This window comes from Pogona vitticeps, chromosome 2 (genome assembly GCF_051106095.1).
Source record: "Pogona vitticeps strain Pit_001003342236 chromosome 2, PviZW2.1, whole genome shotgun sequence".
Classification (NCBI taxonomy): Eukaryota; Metazoa; Chordata; class Lepidosauria; order Squamata; family Agamidae; genus Pogona; species Pogona vitticeps.
The window spans coordinates 160,987,447-161,011,744 of NC_135784.1; the positions used below are offsets into that span (position 1 = coordinate 160,987,447).

Genomic DNA, 24,298 nt, shown 5'->3' on the forward strand with positions numbered 1-24,298 from the left:
AAATAATCGTTATTCACCCAGAATTTTTTGCGCTTCAGATCTGGCCTACAACTTTCTACTTACATCATTCTGCTCTCATTTAGTATCTTATTCTTACTCTAATGGACCTGAACAATTAATTAATTTACTCTGATTACAGCTCTCCCACAGCACTCTTCCCATTTAGTTGTTGCCTTAACCTTTTTAAATTTTCTGTTTGGCCTGTGATGAGTTATGTTGGAATTCTGCTGAGAAAGATCTTGTTGTATTGCTACATTCTATTAAAAGAAGATTTTCTAACACCAATATTCAAACTTTTGTTCTGTACACAGGGGTGGGCAAATTTTGGCCTGCAGTCAAAAGGCACTCAGCTCCTTCAGCCTCCCAGTAAATCTCTTCATGACCTCAACTCCCCTGAGTCCTCTGAACCCCATGAAAAATTACTGCCCCCAGTTGCATATTACACCCTTGGAAGCTTGTGGGACAAGATTTGTCATTTAAATATAATGTGCCCACTAGACCCTGCTCTAGACCAGAAAAGTTTGAGCTTTCTGAAAAAAGAAACGAGAAGTGGCTAGTCAGGAGAAGATTAGGTCCAACAAAGTCGAGGGAGAGTGGCAATGGCTCCCAGACCCTCAGAAGTTGCCCACCCCTACTATAAATTTTCTGAATGAGTTCATCTGTGGATTCTGTTTACTAATGGATATCACCGAGGTATAAAGACACAGTTAAAAATAAAGGCACAATAGTTGCCAAGAAAACACTCTTTTCAAATGCCTGTTTTTCTGACACACCTATCATTCGTTCATTCATTCATTCATTTTGTATGCACTGTAGGTTGAACTTCAGTTTCAGTTAAACCGCTTACCCCTCTGTGAAATGCATTATGCCTTGGACAGGATCAAGGACAACAGTATTCTCTTTCCAGATGTCAGCATGACTCCCACAATACCATGGAGCCCCAACAGGTACAAACATGAAAACAGTTTGTTACTGGAACCTGGTGTAAAAGATAGCATTTTGCATTCATGATAGCAGATGACTTAGACATGTTCTTAGACAGGTCAGTGCACAGAATGTCAGGTAAAATGGGTATGTGGGTAGGACTGTGAAATGGGAATAGTTTTTGCTTCTCAGTTATGCTGCTTTGTTTTCTGTCAGTGGAATGGCACTGTTGGATCCAGGCGAGAGTATAGAGCTGGTTTACTTTCCATATAGTTTGTTAAACTAACCAATTACACAGATTTATCAAGTGGCTAAGAGGCTTTATTGCATCTGTAAACTTAATGTGTATGTACTGTATTGTGTGCAGAACAGTGGCCAAAATCCTGTCCCTGTAAAGTTGTCTGGTGGAAACCTCAAAGGGAATACTTTTGATTGTGTTGATGATGATGTGGAAAATAACTTTAAGACTATGTCTTTACAATCCTCCTGTTTTTCATTAGAAACTTGGTTAGTTTTTATATATGGAGTCCTTATTGGCCAGAATGTAGACAGAATATTCCATATTCCTTTCTGTAATGTGCAGCTAGGCATCTGGTTGTATAGAGAGAGACAGGGAGTCCAATTCCCCACTGTGTCTCCCAGAAAAAGAGCCATCCTATGTGACCATGGTCAAGCTGCTGTGTTCCAGGGTTACCTTAGAAGAAGGGAATGGTAAACATTTTCTGAATACATTGTACTTAGAAAATCCTGAAAAGGCTAATCATAAATTGGTATTGCTTGATGGCATACAATGTTAATGTTCCGTGAAAGTTCTTGGAGAAATTGAAATAGGGTCCAAGAGGAAGCTGAAAGAACCAGGTTTTGAGGGACTGAAAGCCATCTGGAACTACCGTAGACTTCTTATTTTACTAATGTGGAGATTAATGAGTGGCCTTGTTGGCCTTCCAAGTAGACATTGAGACCTGCTATATAAACAGAAAGTAGGGATTTCCTCATACCTTTCAATTTCATGCCAAAGCACAGAGTCTTATAGAATCTTCTTCATTAGGGTGACTGAGTACAACATATTGTTCTATTGGAGATTAGAGAGGAGTATCACTTGTGACATTCCTCCTTTTAGTCCAAGGTAGGACAATATGAGGAGATCAATGGTTAAGTTTGGTTGATCAGCTGACAGCTTGGCTCCCAAACCCAGAGAGTGTGTTTTTGCCGTTCTAACTACCCTAGAATCTGTATGTGCTTCTTCATGTATTTTTACTATTTGAACATCACAATGCAGACTGAATGCAATTTATTGTTAGGTTTAGATACCTCTCTCTCTCTCTCTCTCTCTCTCTATCTCAAAGTGTCTGTTATAAAAGAAAGAAATGATTTGTTGGAAAGAGAGACAGATAGATTAATCCACAGCTCCCAAAGTGTGTCAAAGGGCTTAAATAAAGATGTCAGATTTTAAGATCACTATGGTCAGAATCTAATTACAAAATAGTGCCGGCATGACTCCATTTGTGTGAATTGCTGCAAGTAAAGAAGCCAATGTAGTTACGTACCTGGTGTCCAGCAGCAGTTGCCTGAACAGGGTTTTAATCTGCAGCAATTGACAGCTGAGTTGTTTGTTGATAGAGTTGGAAGTTGCATTCTAACCCCTATGTATTGAGAAGCAGTTTTCCTTTCTGCCTAGTGTGCAGGCAAAGGTACTGATTCTGAGCCCAAAATCAGAATTTGATTAGTTAAAAAAACAGTTTCCTGTTTCAGCATCTTTGTAGTTCAAGGACAGACTGTAGTCACCTGATAGGTGGTTAACTACTCTAGTTATGTCAGGATGTTTGCCCTCAAAAGTTCATTATCTGTGTTAATAATGTCATTGTCACTTTGAAAAGTTTATTATTTATGCTAATAATTAGAGACGAGGTATTCGTATACGAATATCCCCCCCCACACTGGTGGAAATAACGAGGGTCCACACACTGTCCACTCACCATTCTGCTCCTGACGCCAGCTCGACAGAGCCTTCCTATCACGCCATTGTCCACAATAGATTAGCCACTCCTGGCAGGAGTTGGGATGACAAGCCTCTCTGTCAGGTCGCAGAGTGACTAATCCATTGTGGACAACGGCGCAATAGGAAGACTTCGCCGAAACCCTTGTTATTTCCACCTGTGGGGGGATATTCGTATACAAATACCCCCATCTCTACTAATAATCCTATTACTGAATATCCATTTTGAACTTGTGTTTTCTGTGAGCATACTTGTCTTCCCCAGGTCCCACTATGTATAGTTGTATTTAAACCTTCAACTACCTATTTCAATTCATGTGTCCTAGGAAGTAGTTTGTAATCCATGTACTTCACACTGTACTAATCTGTTAGTTTTTTAGATGTCACAATATTTTTATTTTTGCTTTCAGTCTTGGTATACATAGTTTTAAATGAGTTAAGTCTTTTAAGTTAAAGACTAAATCAAATTATTAATCTTAACTAAGTGGGAACTTTGTGAGGCAATGCATGCATAAGATCTATTTGGCAAAATCTTGTAGGTGGAGTTCTGCCAGTATAAATTGGATTGGGGCACTAGATAATTAAATTAAATAATTAAATTAAATTAAAGTTTCCTATCCCACCTTTTCAATTCTTGAGGTTCTCTAGAGGTGTCACAATCCTGGGGGTTTCAAGAGCAAAGTCCGATAAACCAGTCCTATGCCAGAAGTTCAGAGAATGCAGAGCCAATATCCAAATACCAAAGCCAAATCACAAACCGTAATCCGAGGTCAGGGTCCAAAGCCAAATCACACAACGTAGTCCCGGGTCAGAGTCCAAAGAACAAGGTTCAGGGTACTCAGGAGCGTGGATGTGAGCCAGAGGTTTGACTTGTTGCTTCCACAGACTTCCAGCCGTTTGGGAGCTGTTTATATAGTAAAAACAGTCATTGAACTTTTCATCCTGTCAGAACTCAGGGCTAGTTGATTGGATGTTTCTGCGGGCAGCCTTCTGGCGATCCTCTGAGCTTTTTGTCATAAGTCTTCCCCAAGCCTGGCCCTCACCCTATCTACTGGGGGAGGAGAATCTGGGGGTGATTCAGTTGTTTGTGTTTCTAATCGCTCAGCATTCTCCTCAGCTACAGTTAGCCCCTCAGGTTCCGGATCTTCGGCTGAACTCATGACAAGAGGTCCCTTTGGCTTTGAGAAGCCTTTGGGAGCCTTGGGACTTTGTGGGGGACCATTAAGTATTTAAAAATAGCTGCCAGATCACCATTGCCAGGATCAGTCCTTGCAGTGGTGATCCATTAGTGAATTTTTACTAGTTTGACAAGTCTAACCTTAACAGATCAAGGTATCTTTAGTGTGCATTCTTGAATCCCTTCCACACTGGTAGTAAACTGAGTTGTATAATGAGAAAAGGATGTACCATATTTTTCCGTGTATAAGACACTAATTTTCCCCAAACCGTTAAGGCTAAAAATTGGGGGTCGTCTTATACACTGAAGTAAGCTGAGGAGAGAACAAAATGGCCCATACCTTGCCTCTGCAAACAGGCTTCCTTCAATCATGAGGCTTAGCTGCCTCCAATCAGGAGACTTAGCTTCCTACAATCGGGAGACATAGCTTCCTCCAATCACAAGCCTGACATCAGCTGATGCTGAACAAACCAATTGCAACTGTGCTCAGATGCAACAGGGACTCCTCATGTGCAAGCGTTCTGAGCCCAGACGCTGAATAAAGTTAAAATGAGATGCATAATATGATAGTACTGGTATGTAAATGTTACCTAATTATTAAATAAAAATGTGTTTACATTTAAAATATTGATTTCTTAATTTTGGGTTAGAAAATGGGAGACATCTTATACATGGGGGCATCTTATACATGAAAAAATACGGTACTTCTCTTTGAGGGTGTGGGTGTCATAAACAATAGGCCTCCAGTCTAGAGATGTAGATATAGGTCCCCTGCGACTGGAGAGAGTAGCTTCCAGAGATCTGGGGATGCACTTTCCCATGCTTGGAACTTGCGGTGTGTGCCTACGCTCCCCAACTTTTAAAAACTGATGAACTTTTTTTTATTGGGCAAAGGGAACTATATTACCAATTGGAAGCTGCTTGTGAGACTCCGGTAGCTCACTTCTGGTGAGTTTTGGAAAAAAAAGTCTTCTCCAGCTTAAAACAGCTCGGTGGGGAGAGAATGCATAGAAAGTCTGAGGCAACTTTTTAAAAAAATTATTTATACAAAAAGCACACAAAAAGAAAAAAGAAGGAAAAAAATCAAATAAACCAATATCTAAATATATACAGTGCTCCCCCCCCCCCCGAACCATTTGGAATAACAACCTATCCTACTTACCCTTATGAAGCCCCATTTCCTTTCTAGAATTGAGTTGACTCTTGCAATGGGCTCTGCCCTTTCCCCTTTATGAATCCAAAATTGATAAATTCTTCTCATATATCTATAAATTCATCTCTGCTTGTTACCCCCTTTAACTTCTATATTACATATAAACTTATTGTTGTAGGTTTTTAAGTCTGTTTGGCCATGTTCTGGAGGCTTTTCTTCCTAACTCCTGTTCTCTAAAGATGCCGGCCTGAGAGACTGGTGAAACGTTAAGAAGAAAAACCTCAAGAACACGGCCAAACAACCCAAAAACCCTACAACAGTCATCGGATCCCGGCTGTGAAAGCCTTCAAGAAAACTTATTATTGATAGCTATTTCCCCATCTTCCCTATACCAGTCACTAAACTGGAAATTATAAGCTATTTTCCAGTTCCTGGCAAATAATCAATCTCATTGCTATTAATAATTTGAAAATTAATTCTTTAGTTGTCCAGTTACTTTCCTCCTTTTCAAATATTGATAAAAGCACTGTGTCAGTGCTTTTATCAATATTTGATACTGCTAAGTTTAGCTTGTTTATTTCATTTATTTCCTTAAAAAATAATTGTCAAAATTTTAATATATTCTCACATTCTCACCACATAAGAAAATGAGTACCTACGTTGTTAAGTACCATCTCCAAACTAACTTATGAAAATTTTCTTTTATCTTTACTGATATAATTTCAATATTCTAATGTTCCATATATTTTTCCAAGTACAGTGGTGCCTCGCATTACGATTGCCCCGCATTATGACGAAACCGCATTATGGTGACGTTTTTGCGATCGCAAAACAATGATCTAAATGGGCTTGTTTCGCTTTGCGATGATCGGTTCCCTGCTTTGGGAACCAATTCTTCGCAAAACGACGATTTGTCTACAGCTGATTGGCGGTTTCAAAATGGCCGCCAGGTAAATAAAATGGCTCCCCGCTGTTTTCTGGGATGGATTCCTCGCAAGACAGCCACCGCAAATGGCCGTCCTATGGAGGATCTTCACTGGGTGGTGAGTTTCCAGCCCATTGAAATGCATTGAAGGGGTTTCAATGCGTTTCAATGGGCTTTTTATTTTTGCATTACGATGTTTTCGTTCTACAGCGATTTCGCTGGAATGAATTAACATCGTAATGTGAGGCACCACTGTACTAGTATTTATTTCTTCTCCCAGATTGAATTCCCATGACAAAGTGAGTCCTCCTTTGCTTCCAATAACATATTGTCAATTTTACTTACCATACTTTTCCCTAAACTATTTTCATCTTTGCTTTGTAATATAATTCCTTCATGAATTCCCTCATTTACCATTTTTGTATCCAATTTTTTGTCCACTGCTCTAGATGAATAATATTATATCAAGATATTTTATACATACCTGTCACTTCTTTTATTTGCTCTTTATTCTTTATTTTTTCTAACCAATCTTTTATTTTAATAACTTGTCTCTTAATTAATAAATTCTTCATCGGTCCTTTTAGGTTTCCTGGGAATTTCTCCAACTATATCACCGGATATAATGGGGAAACTGGTGGGATAAATATTTTTCTTGGTCTATTCCAAATTAAGAGCATATTTTAAAAGAAGGGATGTTCTATATTTTTTATATATTTTTATTATCTTGCATAAAATAATATTTACAAAGTTCAAATGCAATTGTTGTGTTTCTGTATTCAACCAAATTAGTTTGTTGGACTGAGATATAATATTTGGCATACATCTTAATGTATAGCCTTAAATTAGGAAATCCTAGCCCTTCAACTTTTTGAGATTTATGCCATCTCATGTTATTAATCTTTGACTTATTTGCATTATAAAAATTATTAATCATATTTTGCCAATTCTTTAACTCTTCTTCGCAAGTCTTTATAGATAGCATCATAAACGGAAAATTTCTCTTGGGCAGTATCTTCATTTTGCATGCTGCGATTCTGCCAAACCATGACAATCCAATTTTTCTTAAATCATCAAGATTATTTTTTTAATAACTTGTTTCAAAATTTTAAAAGCATCCTTCTTCAGTTTTTCCAAATTAGTTGGAATATTTATATCTAAATACTTAATAATCTATCAAATACAGCATTAACATCCATTTCTAATTTTCCTTCTTTCCTCTTATAGTAAAACATCATTTCCGATTTATGCCAATTAAATTGTAACCTTGTTATGTCTCCAAATTGTTTTAGATATAGTTTTATTGTCTCTGTAAATGTATAGTGTTTCCTGTTGTTAATAAGGTAATGTCAACAAATAAACTAATTTTAATTCTGTCTTTAATACAAATACCTAGAATCTCTTTATCTTCTCTAATAACATTCACAAATAGGTAACTAAAGGAAACAATACTGGGGAAGGGGGTATTTTTGCATAGTACGTCAGCCTAGAGATATTTGTTCTATTATCCCATCATTTATTAGCACTGCAACAGGATTCTCTGAATATAATTGATCTATTATTCCTTTAAAACAACTTTCTAAGCAATTTTTTTTTCATTTTAAAATGAAAAAAATTGGGTGTGATTGGGCACACTTTGAGGGACACAACGCTTTGTCTTACAAGCGTTGACAGCACTAATCCTTATTGGTTGGGAGAGATAGAATATGCTTCTCTCTTGAATTGCATGGGTTTGAGCAATATGGTTTTGGTTATATACAGATTTTTCTCCCAATAAATTGATAAATATTCAAATAAATAAATACAGTGGGGGCTTGACTTGCGAACGGCCCGAGGTGCGTACTTTTTGAGTTACGTACTTTTCCGTCCGCAAAAATCCATTTTGACTTGCAAACGGAGAATTGACGTGCGAACCTCGGGCCGCTGGGGAGGAGCCGGGAGCGAGGCGGGAGGTCGCGCTCGGCCCACACAAGGAAGGGCGGCGATCCTGCCTGGCGAAAGGGTGCCCGAAGGAGCCAGCCCTTGCCCTCCCAGGAGTGGTGATCACGATGCCAATCCTGCAGAGCCCCCAGCCACCGCCGCCGCCCCCGGCCGCCGGCAGGCTCCTGCTCTTCCCGCTGCCGCCTCCGTGTGCCTCAGTGGCTCGCCAGTTCTTGCCCATCCAGTCACATGGAGTAAGAAGCAAGCGGCCGAGCCCAGAAGCAAACAAAAGCAAAGCCGGGAGGGGGTCGGGGTTGGGCAGGGCAAGAGTGCCACGGGAGAGTCCGATCGCAGCAGCCCCCCCTTGCTCCTTCCCCAGCCTCCCTCTCCCTCCGCCTGCCCGCTCTTTCGCGCGCCTCCGCTATCTGCTGTCCTCCTTGTCCAGCACCATTGTGGCGGGGATCGGCTGCCTCCGCCGCTCCATCTCCGTGGCCGGCTTGCCCTCTAAGCCGCTGGTTGCCGAGTTTCTCTCTGTTGGGAGCACACCCAGTTCGTCTTCACGTTTTCCTTCCCTCCCCGCTTGAGAGCTTCCTGCGGGGCCTGCCCGCACTGCCGCTCCACGCCCTGATCCCGCCGGCCGGGGAGGCAGCCCTCCTGCCTGGACCGCCACGCCTCTTCCGGGTCCCCGGGAGGACCCTGCTGGCTCTTGAGGGCAGCCTCGGCGTGGCGGTGGCGACGCTGCTGGCGGCTCGGCCCGAGCTGATCCCCGTCGTGGGAGGGGCTCCGGCGGACTTTTGAGCCCCACGCCGTGGCCCGGCTCCTCTGAAGTCCGGCCCCGCAACCAGCTCTGCCTGTGCGGCCCCTTCTGGGCCTAGCGGAGGGGCTCGCAACGCCTCCCTCGGGCCCCTCGAGGGACAGGTATGAATGCCCTGACTGACGGCACCCCTTCCCTTCCTTTCCCTTCCTCAGGGTCCCGCGCCGCTTCCCATTAGTTTCTATGGAGGGAAAAGAGCAGATACGGATCAAATGGTTTTCAATGCATTCCAATGGGAAATGCAGAATTGACCTGCGAACTTTTTGACTTGCGAACCGCCTTCCAATACAGATTAAGTTCGCAAGTCAAGACCCCACTGTATTCAATAAATACCATGGTCCAGGAAATGGCTGAGGAAGGTGGGTCTCGGAATTACCGAGACCCATGTTGTTGGCAGTGCAGCGGCCCCCTAGTCTTTTGGCGGTGGGCCAGCTAGCAACCCCCACCCCCATCGGCATGACAGCTCCATGTTGTGGCTAGGGAGAGTTCTGGGCCATGCTGTACAGTTAATATAGTAAACTTACCTGTGTTCTCTCTTTCTGTGTATGTGTTAGTTAAATCAACTGTTTATTCTTTGTAGTTATGTTTTTGGGAGACATAAAAGTTATACACAGATTTAGAACTACATGGGGATCTGGCACCCCTAATCCCAGCATTGTTGAAGGGTAAAGTCTATAATCCAAGAAATCCACAACAGACACTGTTAAGAAAGGAAAAGGAAAGTGAAACACCGGCAGCTTGTGCAAAGTTCATGATCCACTGTTGAAGAAGTACAGTGGTGCCCCGCATAGCAACGATAATCCATTCCGGAAAAATCGTCGCTATGTGGAATCGTTGCTATACGAAACAAAAAAGCCCATAGGAATGCATTAAAACATGTTTAATGCGCTCCTATGGGCAAAAAACTCACCGTTCAGCGAAAATCCTCCATACAGCCGCCATTTTTGCTGCCCGGTAAGCGAGGAATGGGCGCAAAAACACAGCGGGCAGCCATTTATTTACCCGGCGGCCATTTTGGAACCGCCGATCAGCTGTTCTAAAAACATCACTATGCGAAAATCGGTAAGCGAAACAGTTTACCGGTCGTCGCAAAGCGATGTTTTACCATTTAAAACATCGCAATGCGATCGCAAAAACGATCACAAAAAATTCTTCGCTATGTGGATTTGTCGTTAAACGGGGCGCCCGTTAAGCGAGGCACCACTGTACTGCTGTTAGTTTTCAGTGCAGAGATTCACCATCTATAAACAGTACATGTAGCATTTCTTTGACACAGCTGATCTTGCAGCAGCTGGAGGTGAGCTGCAATTGAAGATCCGCCTCCTGTCAGATCAGCAGCGGCTTAGAACCTATCAGGAGCGCGGGATCCTATGAGATTCTAATGCCACAGGCACTGCTGATCTAGCAGCAGGAGGAAGGGAGCGGAGAGCGAAGCTCCGCCTCCTGTCAGATCAGCAGCAGTATTACAACTTAATAGGAGTGCACTGACAGGAGGTAGAGCTCTGCTTGCCACTCATCTGTCCCGGTGGCCCAGTCCTTCCACGGACCTGTCGTGGTCCACAGCCCAGGGGTTGGGGACCCCTGTATTAGAGAAGCCTGCTTCTGGACAAGCATCACTCTCACCATATTGGGAGAAGGTCTGTAAATAAATTTAATTCCCACCTATTTGTTTCTTCTGCATTGTTCTTGTCAAAACCAATCCAGTGGTGCCTCTAGAGTGAAAGAATCAGTCTACAGAGCTCTGTTGTTGTCCAGGGAGCACTTGAATGTGTTCATAGGACAGCTCTTTCTGTATTGCCCACTAATTAGTCATACCATTATAACTAACCTTTTCAAGTGGCTCCTGTACAGTGTGAATATTCCAGTTTGTTCTGGAAGAATTTTGCAACTTACGTTGAATGTCTGGTATAAATCTCACTCTAGCCAGGGGAATTGTTTCAGTAGTGATGATGTAGTTCAACGTGTCCCAATATCTTTAGGCTAAACCTGGTTTTTTTCCTACCCAGAGCAGATCCATTGATATCAATAGAAGTTAAGTTAGTTGTGATGCTTTTAACTAATTCTCCTCTATGATACTACTTCTGTCTCAGATTTCTATATATCTTGATTAACTTTAAATTATGTTGATTTCCACTCCTTATTTTGGTTTTATGTCCATGTCATCTTTAAAGTGCATGCAAGTGTTTTCATTAATTTAAGATATTGATGGTATTCATATTTGAAATACATACATGCAACTCTAGCTTCTTGTTACTGCTACATATATCACTTAATGAAAATATTCCAGGAAAGTAATACTATTACATTATAAAAATATGAGCGTATGTGTTTTGGTGATAGCTGGTTTTTACAATCTATGCCTGCTTTCAAATCTGTTACTGGGCATCTTAAATCATTTGCCTTTTACGGAATGCCTCTAGAGTATGTTTTTTGTTCTAATACCCATCACTTTAATAAATTTGTAGCACCAGCATTCTAAGTGTGCATTTAAAAAATGGTAAATAGTGTTATTTAAGAGTGTATCCAGCTGGCTATAATGTTCCTAAGATATGTAATTCAGATCTAAATCTGGTTTGAACTTCTAGCTCATCAAAGATAATGATTAATCTATTTAAATATGGCAAATGGAATGAGTAGTAAACAGATGTAATCTTGTTTTAATGGCAGCTGGGACTTAAACATATATTCCTTATGAGTTGTGATTACAGATGTGGTACGCAGAAGTTACCCAGAAATCAGCGTCTGTCATGAAACTAGTTTACAGGCAGCAATTTCAACTAAAATTGGTGGGGTGGGGATTGTAATGGTTTCTAAAAAGGGTAAGATATCTTTATTTTCAGATGTGTCTTTGTATGATAATAAGATAATTTCATTTTAATGAATGACTTTCTGATGTTATTAAATGTCCCTCTTTCTGTTGTACAGACAGTGGGATGAACAATTGGATCCTAGGCTCAATGCCAAGCAAAAAGAGGCTGTTCTGGCTATCACAACTCCACTGTTGATACAACTGCCTCCTGTTCTTATCATCGGTCCCTATGGGACAGGCAAAACATTCACTTTGGCTCAGGCAGTCAAGCACATACTTCAACAGCAAGATACTAGGTGAGATGGGATGATATATAATGGGAAGCAAAATGTCTCTCTTTACTTTAGAGGGAAGTTAACGATACAGAATTTCCATCCAGCTTTAAAAAAACCATCCTTCATTGTTTTGTATAGACACTCAGGATAGAATTTGACAGTCTAAAGATATAACCTCCTCTTGGAAGAATAAATTAAATTGGCAACTCCCTGAACATACTCACTGCAATTTGTTTAGAAAGCTGGGCAATGTGTAGAATTGTAATAATAACCATATATATATTGAAGTGGTTTTAGTTTTAGTGTAAAGTGATCTATAAAAGCTAGTTGAAAGTTTAAATCTTCCCACAGAAATTAGTTAGAAGCATCATTGTACCATAAAAGTCTCAGACTAATTTCAGTGGAAGAAATGTGTGGGAAAGAATGGTCACGATTTTTTGTATTTTTACTGCTTTGAATGATTTTCTGTTTCTTCATTGCTTTTTTATTTGCACCATTTATTCCAGCAGGATTCTCATTTGCACCCATTCTAATAGTGCTGCTGATCTCTACATAAAGGATTATTTACATCCATATGTAGAAGCAGGCAATCCCCAGGCAAGACCTCTCAGGTATTTTTTAAGGCTTATTATGTTATCTCTACATTATCTTAAGAAAAGGTGTCTGTGGCAAATAAGTTTAAAAAACTTATTGGTGTTTAAAAAAACAGTACTTTTACATAATTTGGAAAGAAAGGACAAAATGGAGTCATGTGGACTTGTTTTATGCATCAAAGACATCTTTTTTTAAAGTCTTCTGTATATGGATATATGTATTTTTCTCTCTGAACAAATTTTGTTATGGTCTTCTAAGAAGTTACTAAGATTGTTAAAAAGAATTACCTGTGAATTGACTTTGTCATACAGGTTGTTCATTAAATTGTAACAATGTGTGAGTTTGGAGAAAATATTCATCAAAGGAGCCACGCACATGGCAAATCATGTGAAATTCATTCATTATCAAGTGATTTGTATATTCAAATGAACTCATCCTAAGTATTAGGGAGGCAAAAATCACAGAAAAGAATTTAATTCCATCTAGTGCATTTAAAAATGATCCCCTCTGCCCAAAAAATTCATTTATATTTATATCTAAAATATATATTTTTGTTAAATAATAGATAAATGCTTGGATGAAGTTGAGAATTCATTGAGTTGCAAATTGTGCTGTTAAAATTTTACCACTTCACACCACTCTGCTAAAATCAGGACAGAAGTCAATATTTTTGCAAGCAAATATTTTACATATAAAAGGAGACAGAATTATATTTGAAATGCATCACTGGTCTATTGTTGTGTGTAATGAAGACTGATCTATTGCTAACAAGCATAGGCTTCTTTTAAGTAGTATCTCTGATTAGTCTGTCCTTTGCCCAGATCAAGCCACGTTATACTAATGCAAGTGCAAGGGTGGGCAATGTGCAGCCCCATGCATCCAAATGTAGCCTACCAGCACCCTATGCACACCCCCACCTGCTCCTGACAATTTTCCATCCTCTCCTGCTTTGTGATTGATTACCTTGGAATCTGATTGCCTGCTTTAGCTTGTAGCACTTTAGGAAGGCAGAATGAGGAAGGATCTAAATGCCAACTGGTTCCCATGAGCAAAACGTTGATGTGTGACTGTTGAAAGACTACCAATTAAGAGTTGGGTTAGATGAACAGTTGGTTAGAGCAGAGTGGGCAGTTGTCTAGAGGTCCATGGATTGCCTGTTTCTGAACCTTGGAGAATCATTCCTACAACCACCACCTCAATTTTTTCTTTCTTTCTATTTTCTTTTTTGAAAATGAGAAAAATTCCTTGTGCCCTCTAGTCACTTTTTGTTTTTTAAAAAATAAAAAATTGGGATGTGTGGGCTTCAGGGTGCTGGGGCTCTCAAAACATGGCAAAGTTCTTAAAAATGGGGATATTGCTGGGCTGCATTTGAGTGCCTGGGTAATGTTGCCCACCTATGCACTACAAAGATCAACTGATCTTAACATAATGTAGCTTGATCTGAGCAGAGGAGGCACTTATCAAATGGAGTGCTTAAAAGAAACCTCACAACGGTCATGGTGAGAAGTAGCTTGTGTTCTCTGTGGGGAGGAGTACTAGGGAGGCTGCTCAAACCAGTGACTACAGGGATTAAAGTAGTTGTAATAGTAATAGTGAATAGAGATGGGGATGTTTGTATTTGTATACGAATATCCCCGCACAGGTGGACATAACGAGGGTCCGGCCCCCTGGAGCTGGACCATCCGCTCACCCGTCTGCTGCTGCTGCGGCTCCGCTCTCCTTTCCAGTCGCTCCGGAGCTCACAGTCGACTAACCACTCCTGGCAGAAGGAGGGAAGACGAGTCTCCCTGCCAGGCTGACTAGTGGCTAGTTGATCGCGAGCTCCAGAATGATTGGAAGGGAGCGTGGAGCTACAGCAGCAGCGGATGGGTGAGTGGACAGTCTGACCCCAGGGTGCTGGACCCCCGTTATGTCCGCCTGTGCAGGGGGTATTTGTATACAAAAACCTCCATCTCTAATAGTCAATGATGCAGTCATAATAGTGAAGAAATGAATTGCCAAACATTAGGTGGATCTTGCAACATATATGAACATTAGAACATGTTTGCTTTTGGGGGAAGCCAAGAAGGTCTTTGACTGCTAGGAACAGATCATGAGGAAGTCAAGGAAGCATAGAAGTGCTTGGTCTTCGGTTTTAGTTGTCACAGAGGTTGTAGATTCTTTGCTTCCTGTCATTGTTATTTAGCAACGTAAAAAGGTAACAAATAAGAATGGGCAGATGTCCACATGTAGATTAGAACTAACCAAGTAGCTTTTCAGTTGCAGTCTGCTAGGATGACGTGCAGTGGTCACCAAGTCCTGATTTTTTTCAACAATTTTATCCTGGATTATATATAAGGTGATACAGTAATAAACACACACACTTCTCCCCCTATGGTGGCTTTCTAACTTCTATATTGTCTGTGTTGCCTGTATTTAGCCATGCACATGTTTAGCTGTTAAATGATTTCTGTATTTAAAAAAAATGCTTCCACTGTCTTGTGTGGAGTCTGTTCATTTTTGAACTTGGAAACATTTGCAAATATTTTTGAAAGTTTTTGAAGGAAATGTGAAAAATAGCTAGAAGCCACACAAAGACAAGTGTTAATGTTACATCACTTGCTAGACGGAGCAACACTAGACGTGGGATTAAAAAAAACAACAAATTGCTTAGTTCACTTTGTTTTCTGTGAAGTGGAATAATTTTTCCTCATTTGGGAGATTGTTTCTGACAGCCCAGGGTCACACACTCAGTTGGCTGAATGAGGATTTAAATTTTAGTTTTTCCGCTGCTAGACTAACAATCAAACCACTATTCCATGCTGCTTTTCTGAATTCTGCCTTTAGATATTTTTCAGCCCTTTTGAGGTAAATCATCAGATATCTTAGTCTATTGTCTGTTGAGTATCTTAGTCCTATGACTTTCTGTAGTCAAAGAGAACAATATTAACTGCATGCTGATCTAGAATCAGTGGGAAGGCTGCAGTTGGGAAGAAGAGACACTGACAAGTGCAAGTTGTGCGCATCTTTGTTCAAATACGTTTTCTAATTTGAGCATTCATGTTGATATGTCCTTCAAGGCTGCATCTTAAACCAGTAGCCTTCAAAACACAAACTGAAAAAAACTCTGTCATAGGTTAACACTACTCTTTTGGGAAGATTGCTTTTTAAATTATTGTTATTCTTCTTCTATTTTATTGTGAAATTTGTTTTATTCTTGGAATTTGTAAGAGTGCTGTCTTCTGGGACACTGGCAATGACAATTTCTTGTCTCTTTTGGAGTGATAAGCTTTGAAAGAACCATTGTATTTAAATAAGAAATACAAAATAGGTGAGATGATTACTTGTTATTAAACCGCCTTCATTTTTGTGAAACGAAAGCTGTTCACTTGATGAGGTAGGATGCAATCGTCTAAGCATTTTAAAGGTTTCTCTTGGGACCTGAAAGCTTGCATTCTATTGTCAGAAGAAGTTTGTTCAGTAAAATGTATTGCTGTACTCTCTGACTTTCAGGATCAAGCTACCTGTTAAACTGCAGTCAAGTGTGATGTTAGCTCAGGAGTTCCTTCTCCACAGCACAGCTCTCTTAAGGAAGTGGCACGTCACACCAGAGAATGAAAAGGGCAAAGAAATGTTTAATCCTTTCCTTACTCGCTTTTCCCTGAGATTCTACTTACTTACTGTAGCTGCATTTATATTCATGGGTTCCAGATCCATATTTGTAAGGTAAATATGGCTGGAGAACATTATTCAAAGTGAAGCAGCTGGGAGAGTGTGTTTCTGGACTCTGGAGGAAAGTGTGTCATAGGAAAGGTTTAACCATTCCCTTTTCCCAACTCATCTCAGTTTCAAATCTTCCTGTCCTGAAGATATGTTGAAACACAGAAGAAACTGTCAGGCTGTTTCTGTGGGCACTGAGCAACTCTTGTAAGATAGATGCAAACTGACCAATCAGTAGCCTTGGGAGACCTGGATCAGGAGATATGATAGATCATAGTGAAATATTTTGAGGAACATGAAGGCAAAGAGTGAGCCTTCAACAGAAATAAATTTTGAGATTGTCAGTAGACTGGTCTGTCTGGTCTGGTACTTAAGAAGTGAAAGTGGAGGGAACGGATAAATCCCTCCCAGTGCCTTACTTGTTACCTGATCTATAGTCTGTAATTTTGTTTGCTTTATTAATTTATTTGCTTTAGCATATATTCAAAATTTTCTGCTTTAGAGTCATGATTCACTTTCAGGATTAGTCTTAGCTTTAGTTTCCTCATCTACCAAATGGATGAAGCTTTCACAAATTCCCACAGCAGCATGCACTGAAATGATCTGTTTTTCCGTTCTGCTGTTAAATTTTGCCTGTGTGTGTTGCACATATTCCACATGAATGTTTAGTTCTTGGTTTATATTTATGAAGCAGCTCTAGTCTGGGTTATGCTATGTTGATACATGCTGGTCTAATATCAGATGTAGGTAGTATTATGTGGTAGCAATGCACTTTAAACCACACGTTCTCTGAACACCTTCTGCAGATGTTAGACACTGACTTGTTGAGCTTAGCAACAGTCAGTGGACCCCAGTGCTTAGGGTGGTCATGCAAGTCTGAAATTTGCTGAACCTTCTTCCATGACATAGAGTCAGAAAGGTGCTGTCTGAAAGTACTTTATGATCCACAGTTTGAATATCAAGAGTATTTGTGATCTGAAGGTAACTTGTGGGAGGGTACAGCAGAGGGTGCAGATAATGTTATATGAAATTAGAAGATTTTATGATAATGAAGCTGGTGTGGGATGTCTGGTCACAAGCATATGCCTGAACATCTCCTTAAGAGTTTTACAAAACTTTATATACTTCCAGGGAAAAATCAGAAGCTTGTGTTCATCACAGCTGGCATTTATCCCAAAAAGGGTTAATTCCACAATGAAACCAAACAATAATTGACAATGATATCAAAATTCATCATGGTACATTGCTTCAATGATTACAATGATTCCAGGCAACACCAGCTTGTCTAATTTTACAGGCTTTATTGATCTACATTGCTTCTATGTTCCATAAACATTTTTAAAAAAATTCTTACAGCTAGGCACAAATGCTTTTAAATATAAATTGCCATCCAAAATTCTTGCAGCTATGAAAAGTTGCAAATAATAAATAATCCAAAAATAAAACATAAGTTGGAGGCAGGAATTAAATTGATCGTATTAAAATCCAAAAATAAAGAAGCTAATAGCCTAAAAGAGACATATTGAATCAGCAGAGAATACTTCCCCTAAACATATAATTGAAAAATAAAAAACATTAAGTCTCAGTAATCTTTAGCTTTTAAGCATATTAAAAATACACAGACGCACTAATTGTAAATGCCAAGTCAGTTTGAATCTATGGAGGAAAATCCATGTTGATTGTCGTTTTTTGATGTTTGGTGCCCAACATGGCATGGAGTTACAATGATGTGATGAATTCTTGAATGTCTATGTCTGTGTCTTATATTCCTATATTTATAATTTTCTAGATGTTCACACCTTCCCCATCTGTAAACAATCTCTTTCCCAGGGGCATGGAGATTCAGAGGTCTTCACCTCCAAGAAAAAGTTTTTAATGGGAATATTAATTGTTGTTACACCTACTGTAACTCCAAAAGTTTATAATTTAGTATCTGGCAATTTGCCACCTTGCTGATAACAACATTGTTACGACTGAGATTTTTACAAAGCTTGGAGTAGCAAAGATCTTTAGTGCACAAGGTTTGGAAATTCAGAATCCTGGATAGAATATTTTAATTATTGAGAGTGTGGCCCATAAGACCTGTAAATGCCATCTCGGTATTTACAAATTGTAGCATAAACAGTTCAGCCGTCAGGATGTTATTGTTCAGTGACCTTACCTGGCTAGAGAGTCGGCTAATTGTTTTGCAGTGGTATAGCAAATTATTGTTCAAGCCTCAGTATTAAAGCACTTTCATCTTCAGGACTACTTTTTTTATATACCTCTGTTCCCCTTAGTTATTTTTACTAGCGATACACTCAAAATTTCATAACAGGCAATTAGATCTTTTTGGACTACAATTCCTTCTGTTCCTCTGCAGCAGCTATATGAGCTAAACTACGACTGATATGAGCTGTAGGAGGACAATAGTTGCCCATCCCTGTACTAGAGTATAAGAATGTGGAAGTAAAATAGATTTTAAAAAATAGGCAGAAGGGAAACAAAAGGTTAGTCTGGAATTTAGTCACATATTATATATGTATGTTAGCATTTCTCACACCCACTGTGGCCTGATTCTCTTATGTTTCTGATAGGAACACATTATAATGTTACTTGTTAATTGCTGAAGGGCTATGCAAAATATTGGATAATCAGATATTTGAATAAAGGGGAAGTGCTGGACCATGCTGCATTGGGACGTTGTGAATTTTTATAACTTCTCATTTTTTATATCTACAATTTAGATATTGGAGGGCGGCAAGCTTCCTATATTTTTGAAGTCCTGCAGAGTATATTCGAGAAAGCAGTCTGTAGTGCATAATAAAATACTGTATCAAAGAAGCAGATGCAAAGTTAAGAGTTCATTGCACTTAACTTTTGTAAATAAATAAGATCTTCTTCTCTTTTGCAGGGTGTATTTCAGAAACCGTTGGGTAAAAACTGTACACCCAATTGTGCATCAGTACTGTTTGATTTCAAGCACACATTCCACCTTCCAGATGCCCCAAAAAGAAGACATTCTTAAACATAGAGTAGTAGTGGTTACTTTGAATACTTCACAGTATCTGTGTCAACTGGATCTTGAACCTGGTGAGAATCTATATTTTCATTTAGATGTATAAATCTTGTAATCTTTCCTTACTAAAAGTAAACTCTGAGACGACTTAATGGCTGAAATCCTGTTGGCATAGCTGTACCATGGACTGAGGATGATACTATCAGCCATGGAAGTGCCACAACAGTTTTAAATCAAGAAAAAGCTTCCTCGAGGTCTCCCCCCCCCCCAGTTTTGGGGATCCCTATGCATCCCCTTCGTCCTGAGATATCCTGGAACTAGATTGGGAGTGAAACCATTTAAAGCTGAAAAAGTGCTAGTGCTGCTGCTCCCAGTCTTTGCCACTGATTTATAGTGGATTTAAATAATTTTCCCTCCAATTCCATGACTCAAAAAGACTTCTAAGATGAAGAGGATCCCTGAAATGTTGGCAGGGCTGTCAGAAGCTTTTTATTGCTGTGGGTGATGACATCATCCCCATTATGCAGCATAAAATTGCTCAGCAGGATTGTAGCCTTTGTTTATGATGATCTGTGCAAATTGGATGCAACAGGAAAGTGGAATAGTTCTCAAGCTTTATCTCAATAGAATCATATGCATACTAATCTAATATTTATCTTTAATTCTGCTTTTTTGTAAAAGGTAGATTTTAAAGGAAAATGTACTAGCAGTCTGATATTTTTTTTAAAAAGCCAGTTGCTTAGGACTTAGAAGACAGAATCACAATTTCAGTATACTTTGTTGCAACTTTACAGTGAACAAAATTACCATGAACCTAAAGGGTGCTTAGGACCCATTTTAAGATAATTTATCACTACATTCAGAATTTATAATCTGATTTATTTATTGCATTTCTATGCTGCCTTTTCCCCGACAGTAGGGCTCAAGGTGGGTAGCTTTCCTTCCGTAACAAAAAAAAAAACAAAAAACAAAAAAAAACAAATATGAAAACCATTTACAGTATTAATCTCATCTCACCTGGTATTTATATTCTGCATTTATATACATTCTGAAAAATACCCAATGTGATGTCGTGAACAGAGTGACAGGCTCAGGAGACCTGGGTTTGATTCCTTTTCTCAGCTACAGAAACTAACTTGGGGAGTGGTGGAACTGTTGAAACCACTGCTTAAATATCTCACTTACCTTGAAACCCTTTTAGGGTTTGGGACATGATGACACATGAGTTCTGCAAACTCTGAAGGTGCTAAATACCATCTAATGTTAACATATGAAAGTTCTCCTTGTAATTCATACATAATGTGTTCTTCAGGTTACATTTATGAATTCTGTCCTATATCTCCTGAGCAGTATTTTTTCCTTGGTCATATCCCCATTTTATTTGGTATAAATTCTTCATTGTCTCTAAATGGTGTTTTATTTTACATTGTTATGTGCTGTCTGGTCATTTCTGACTTATGAATTAGTCAAAAAAGTTCCAAAGGGTTCTTTTATTAACAGACCTGCTTAGGTTTGAAGGCTCAAGGCTAGGTTTTATTTTATTATACTTGCTTAAAGATGTTCAGAGCAGATGCAGCCTCAGAATGAACCATGTTTTAAAATTTTTGTGATTATTAGATGATTAATTTGGAAGTAATGAAAGAATAGTAATCAATTTTACCCTGCTTCTTCAGTCACCTCACTATGGCTTCCCCACCCCCCAAATTATATTTTATCATTTCTCTAAGCTCTGTTAAAATACGTTTCTCCCAAGTAGGCATATTGTGTAACAGAGATCCTCAAATTTTAAGTATAATTAATAGCGGTGTAGAGAATTAATGCAAGGCTATAATTGCTCTTATTCATCCTCAAAATCATAAATCAGTGTTGCAGGATTTTCTTTGATTGCATCCATTTTTTTTAATACCATGCCAAAGTTATGTCTAATACATTATACAGGCTGTAACATTATACTAGACAATCTTTATCAGACCATCAGCCAAAAAGTGTTGGATTTGGAAATGAGAGCATTGCTGCTGTCTAGTGCCATATAAAAGAAACAGTGCATTGTCTTATACATTTTGTTGCCTTTGTATTTGCCTGTAAAAAAATTAATATTTATTTTACTATTTTTTCACAATGGTTACATTCACGTGGAATGAGAGATTTAAAAATCTGGAAAAAGGCAACGTAGAAGTGAAACAAATAAATAAACAAATATAAAAATATGTAAGAGTGCCATGCCCAGAAATTGATATTAGAAATCACATTCCATATGGGCAAATGTGTTCTCCTCTATGCAGTCAAGATAACACACTTAAAATGCTAGCCTATAAATTTCTGCTCTAAAGTATATTCCACTGTGTTCTGCTGTGCTTTCCCCCAGCTAAATATATACAGTACATATTGGATTGCAACTCTAATCACCCACTCCTTTTTATGATTTTATTCATCATACAGAAATTTTCGAAAAAAGAACAGAGGTTGGGCTTATTTTATGTTTAAAATTCAATTTACTTAGATGGGGCACATCTAACTACCTCACTTGCTAGGCCATCAGACAACCTGAACTAAGGACAAATTCATGACTGACTCTGGATGATAGAGCAGTTCAGTTCTAGATGTTTAAAGCAAATCTGTCCACATGTTTTCATCAGATCAGAGGGGCCTTAATCTGGAAGCTAAATGCAATGATTTATTTGCAATGCTTCCATTTTGCCCGATAACAAAAGTTCTTTGTATGGTTTTTAGAAGTAAAAATTAAAACCATAAAATGCAACATAGGAAATGAAATCTAAAACAGAATAAAAGTAGCAGTAGATATTAGATCTGTTATTCAAAGGTGTGTGTAAATTTAAATCTTGGGTAAATTAAAAACAACAACACACCACATTTTACCATAATGTCAACAGAGCATTTGGGGAGGATGTTCTTTAACTGGAATGGCAGTGCTGAAAAGGCCCTCTGCTTAGTAGTCGCCCACTAGAATTCAATTAGTAGAGATACTTGAAGAATGGGCTGATAGGATTTTAGGATCTGCATGGGTAAGTAGATGGATATGGAAAGAGGAAGTCCTTCACATAAATCTGGTTAGAAACATGTAGAGCTTTGAAGGGCAATGTGACAAACCCAGACCTACTGGGATATGTCACACAGTTACACTAAGCTGCCACCAACCATTCCCTGTAAGAAGTCACACAGACCAGGGATGGATTTTTAAACAATAAAAAGAATAAGGTTTATTTTAAATACACACAGGGAAAAATAAACAATCAGGTGAATAAGATAAAGTAACGTGGCTTATTCTCACTCATACATACACACAGTGTGGTTCACCCAGAACCCTTAACTTGAAGCACAGACCCTGAACCTATCAGTTCTGGCTAACCAACAGACACCTGAACCTATCAGGTTGGTACTCTGACACACAGAAGTACCCTGTCTGACACACAGACTCCCACAACAGCTTCTTCTTCCCAGCTGCTGCTTCGTCACAACCCAGTGTCTCTCAGCATCTCCTCTCAGCATCTCACTCGCTCCACATATATATACAGTACAGCCCCTCCTCCTGATGTCCCGCCTTCCACTCCCCATAGGATGGAACTTTCCCTCCAAACCCATGACAGACAGGTAACATCAGTGCTGTATGTAACACCTCCCCTCTTTATAAGTTGTTTTGTAGGGGGAAAGCTAAGGTGCTTTTCACCAAAAAACAACCTGTATAAAATACACAACAACAGTTATACATACCATATTATACTTACACTTACATTCTAAGTTAACCATAGCAATTAAGCATTTAAACATTTACCATATACATTACATTAATTTACCTTTATTCATACAAACCAAATTCAAAACAGGTACATTTAACTTTTGTCATCATTATATACACATAGTCCATGTTCTTTCACCGTCTTCATTCTTCAGGTCTTCTTGATAAGGCGTCAGCAACACAGTTCACTGACCCTCTGACCACCTTCACTTCAAAGTCATAGTCCTGTAGGTTTAAAGCCCACCTCATAAGTTTGCTATTGTGGGTTTTCATTGTCTTTAACCATTGCAATGGTGAATGGTCAGTACACAGAATAAAATGTCTTCCCCAGATGTAAGGCTTGGCCTTCTGGATCGCGTAGACTATGGCCAAACACTCCTTCTCCACGGTTGCCAAATGTCTCTCACCTTTTTGAAGTTTCCTACTCAGGTAGGACACTGGATGCTGGTCACCATTCTCATCCTCCTGGCACAGAACTGCTCCTACCCCGCTGTTAGACGCATCGGTGTAGATGATGAACTCCCGGTCGAAGTCTGGAGCACGCAGGACAGGATAGTTGATTAACGCCTCCTTCAACCTCTGGAACGCCGCCTCACAGTCGCTGGTCCACGGGATGCGGTCATCAGCCTTCTTCCTCGTCAGATCGGTCAGCGGAGCCGCAATCTCGCTAAACCTCGGGATGAACTTTCTGTAGTAGCCCACCAACCCAAGAAATGATTTGACCTTTTTCTTGGTGTTGGGTCTAGGCCAATCACGAACAGCTTCTATTTTGGCCTCCAGGGGTTTTATCACTCCTCCCCCTACCATGTGACCCAAGTATTTTATTTCTGGGCTACCCAGCTGACACTTGCTGGCCTTTACTGTTAGCCCTGCTGCACTTAACCTCTGCAGCACTAACTCCAGGTGTATCAGGTGATCTTCCCAGGTATTACTGAAGATCCCTATGTCGTCAATGTAGGCCACTGTAAAGTCACTGAGCCCTGCCAAGGTCTGGTCCATCAGCCTTTGGAATGTGGCTGGTGCATTTCTGAGACCAAAGCTCAGGACTCGAAACTCATAGAGACCAAAAGGGCTGCAAAAGGCAGTCTTTTCTTGATCCCTGGGATCAATTCTTAATTGCCAATATCCCTTTACCAGGTCCAATGATGAGATGAACCGACAACCCCCTATGGTTTCAATCAGGTTGTCTAGCCTGGGCATTGGGTAGGCATCAGGAGTGGTTACACGGTTTAATTTCCTGTAATCAACACAAAACCTAAT

At 39.6% G+C, this 24,298-nt stretch overlaps 1 protein-coding gene across 4 annotated transcripts in view; it reads left to right on the forward strand.

Moving 5' to 3' along the window:
* The window catches only part of HELZ (helicase with zinc finger), a 172,012-nt gene that overhangs the window by 76,975 nt on the left and 70,739 nt on the right, over nt 1-24,298 (forward strand). For 3 of the 4 annotated variants that reach the window (XM_072991020.2, XM_072991022.2, XM_072991024.2), the window contains exons 12-15: nt 817-947; nt 11,835-12,014; nt 12,500-12,604; nt 19,180-19,358. In XM_072991020.2, coding sequence (XP_072847121.2) covers nt 817-947; nt 11,835-12,014; nt 12,500-12,604; nt 19,180-19,358 — 595 coding nt within the window. The remainder of the gene's footprint in view (nt 1-816; nt 948-11,834; nt 12,015-12,499; nt 12,605-19,179; nt 19,359-24,298) is intronic. The other variant, XM_072991023.2, reaches the window with a different exon arrangement.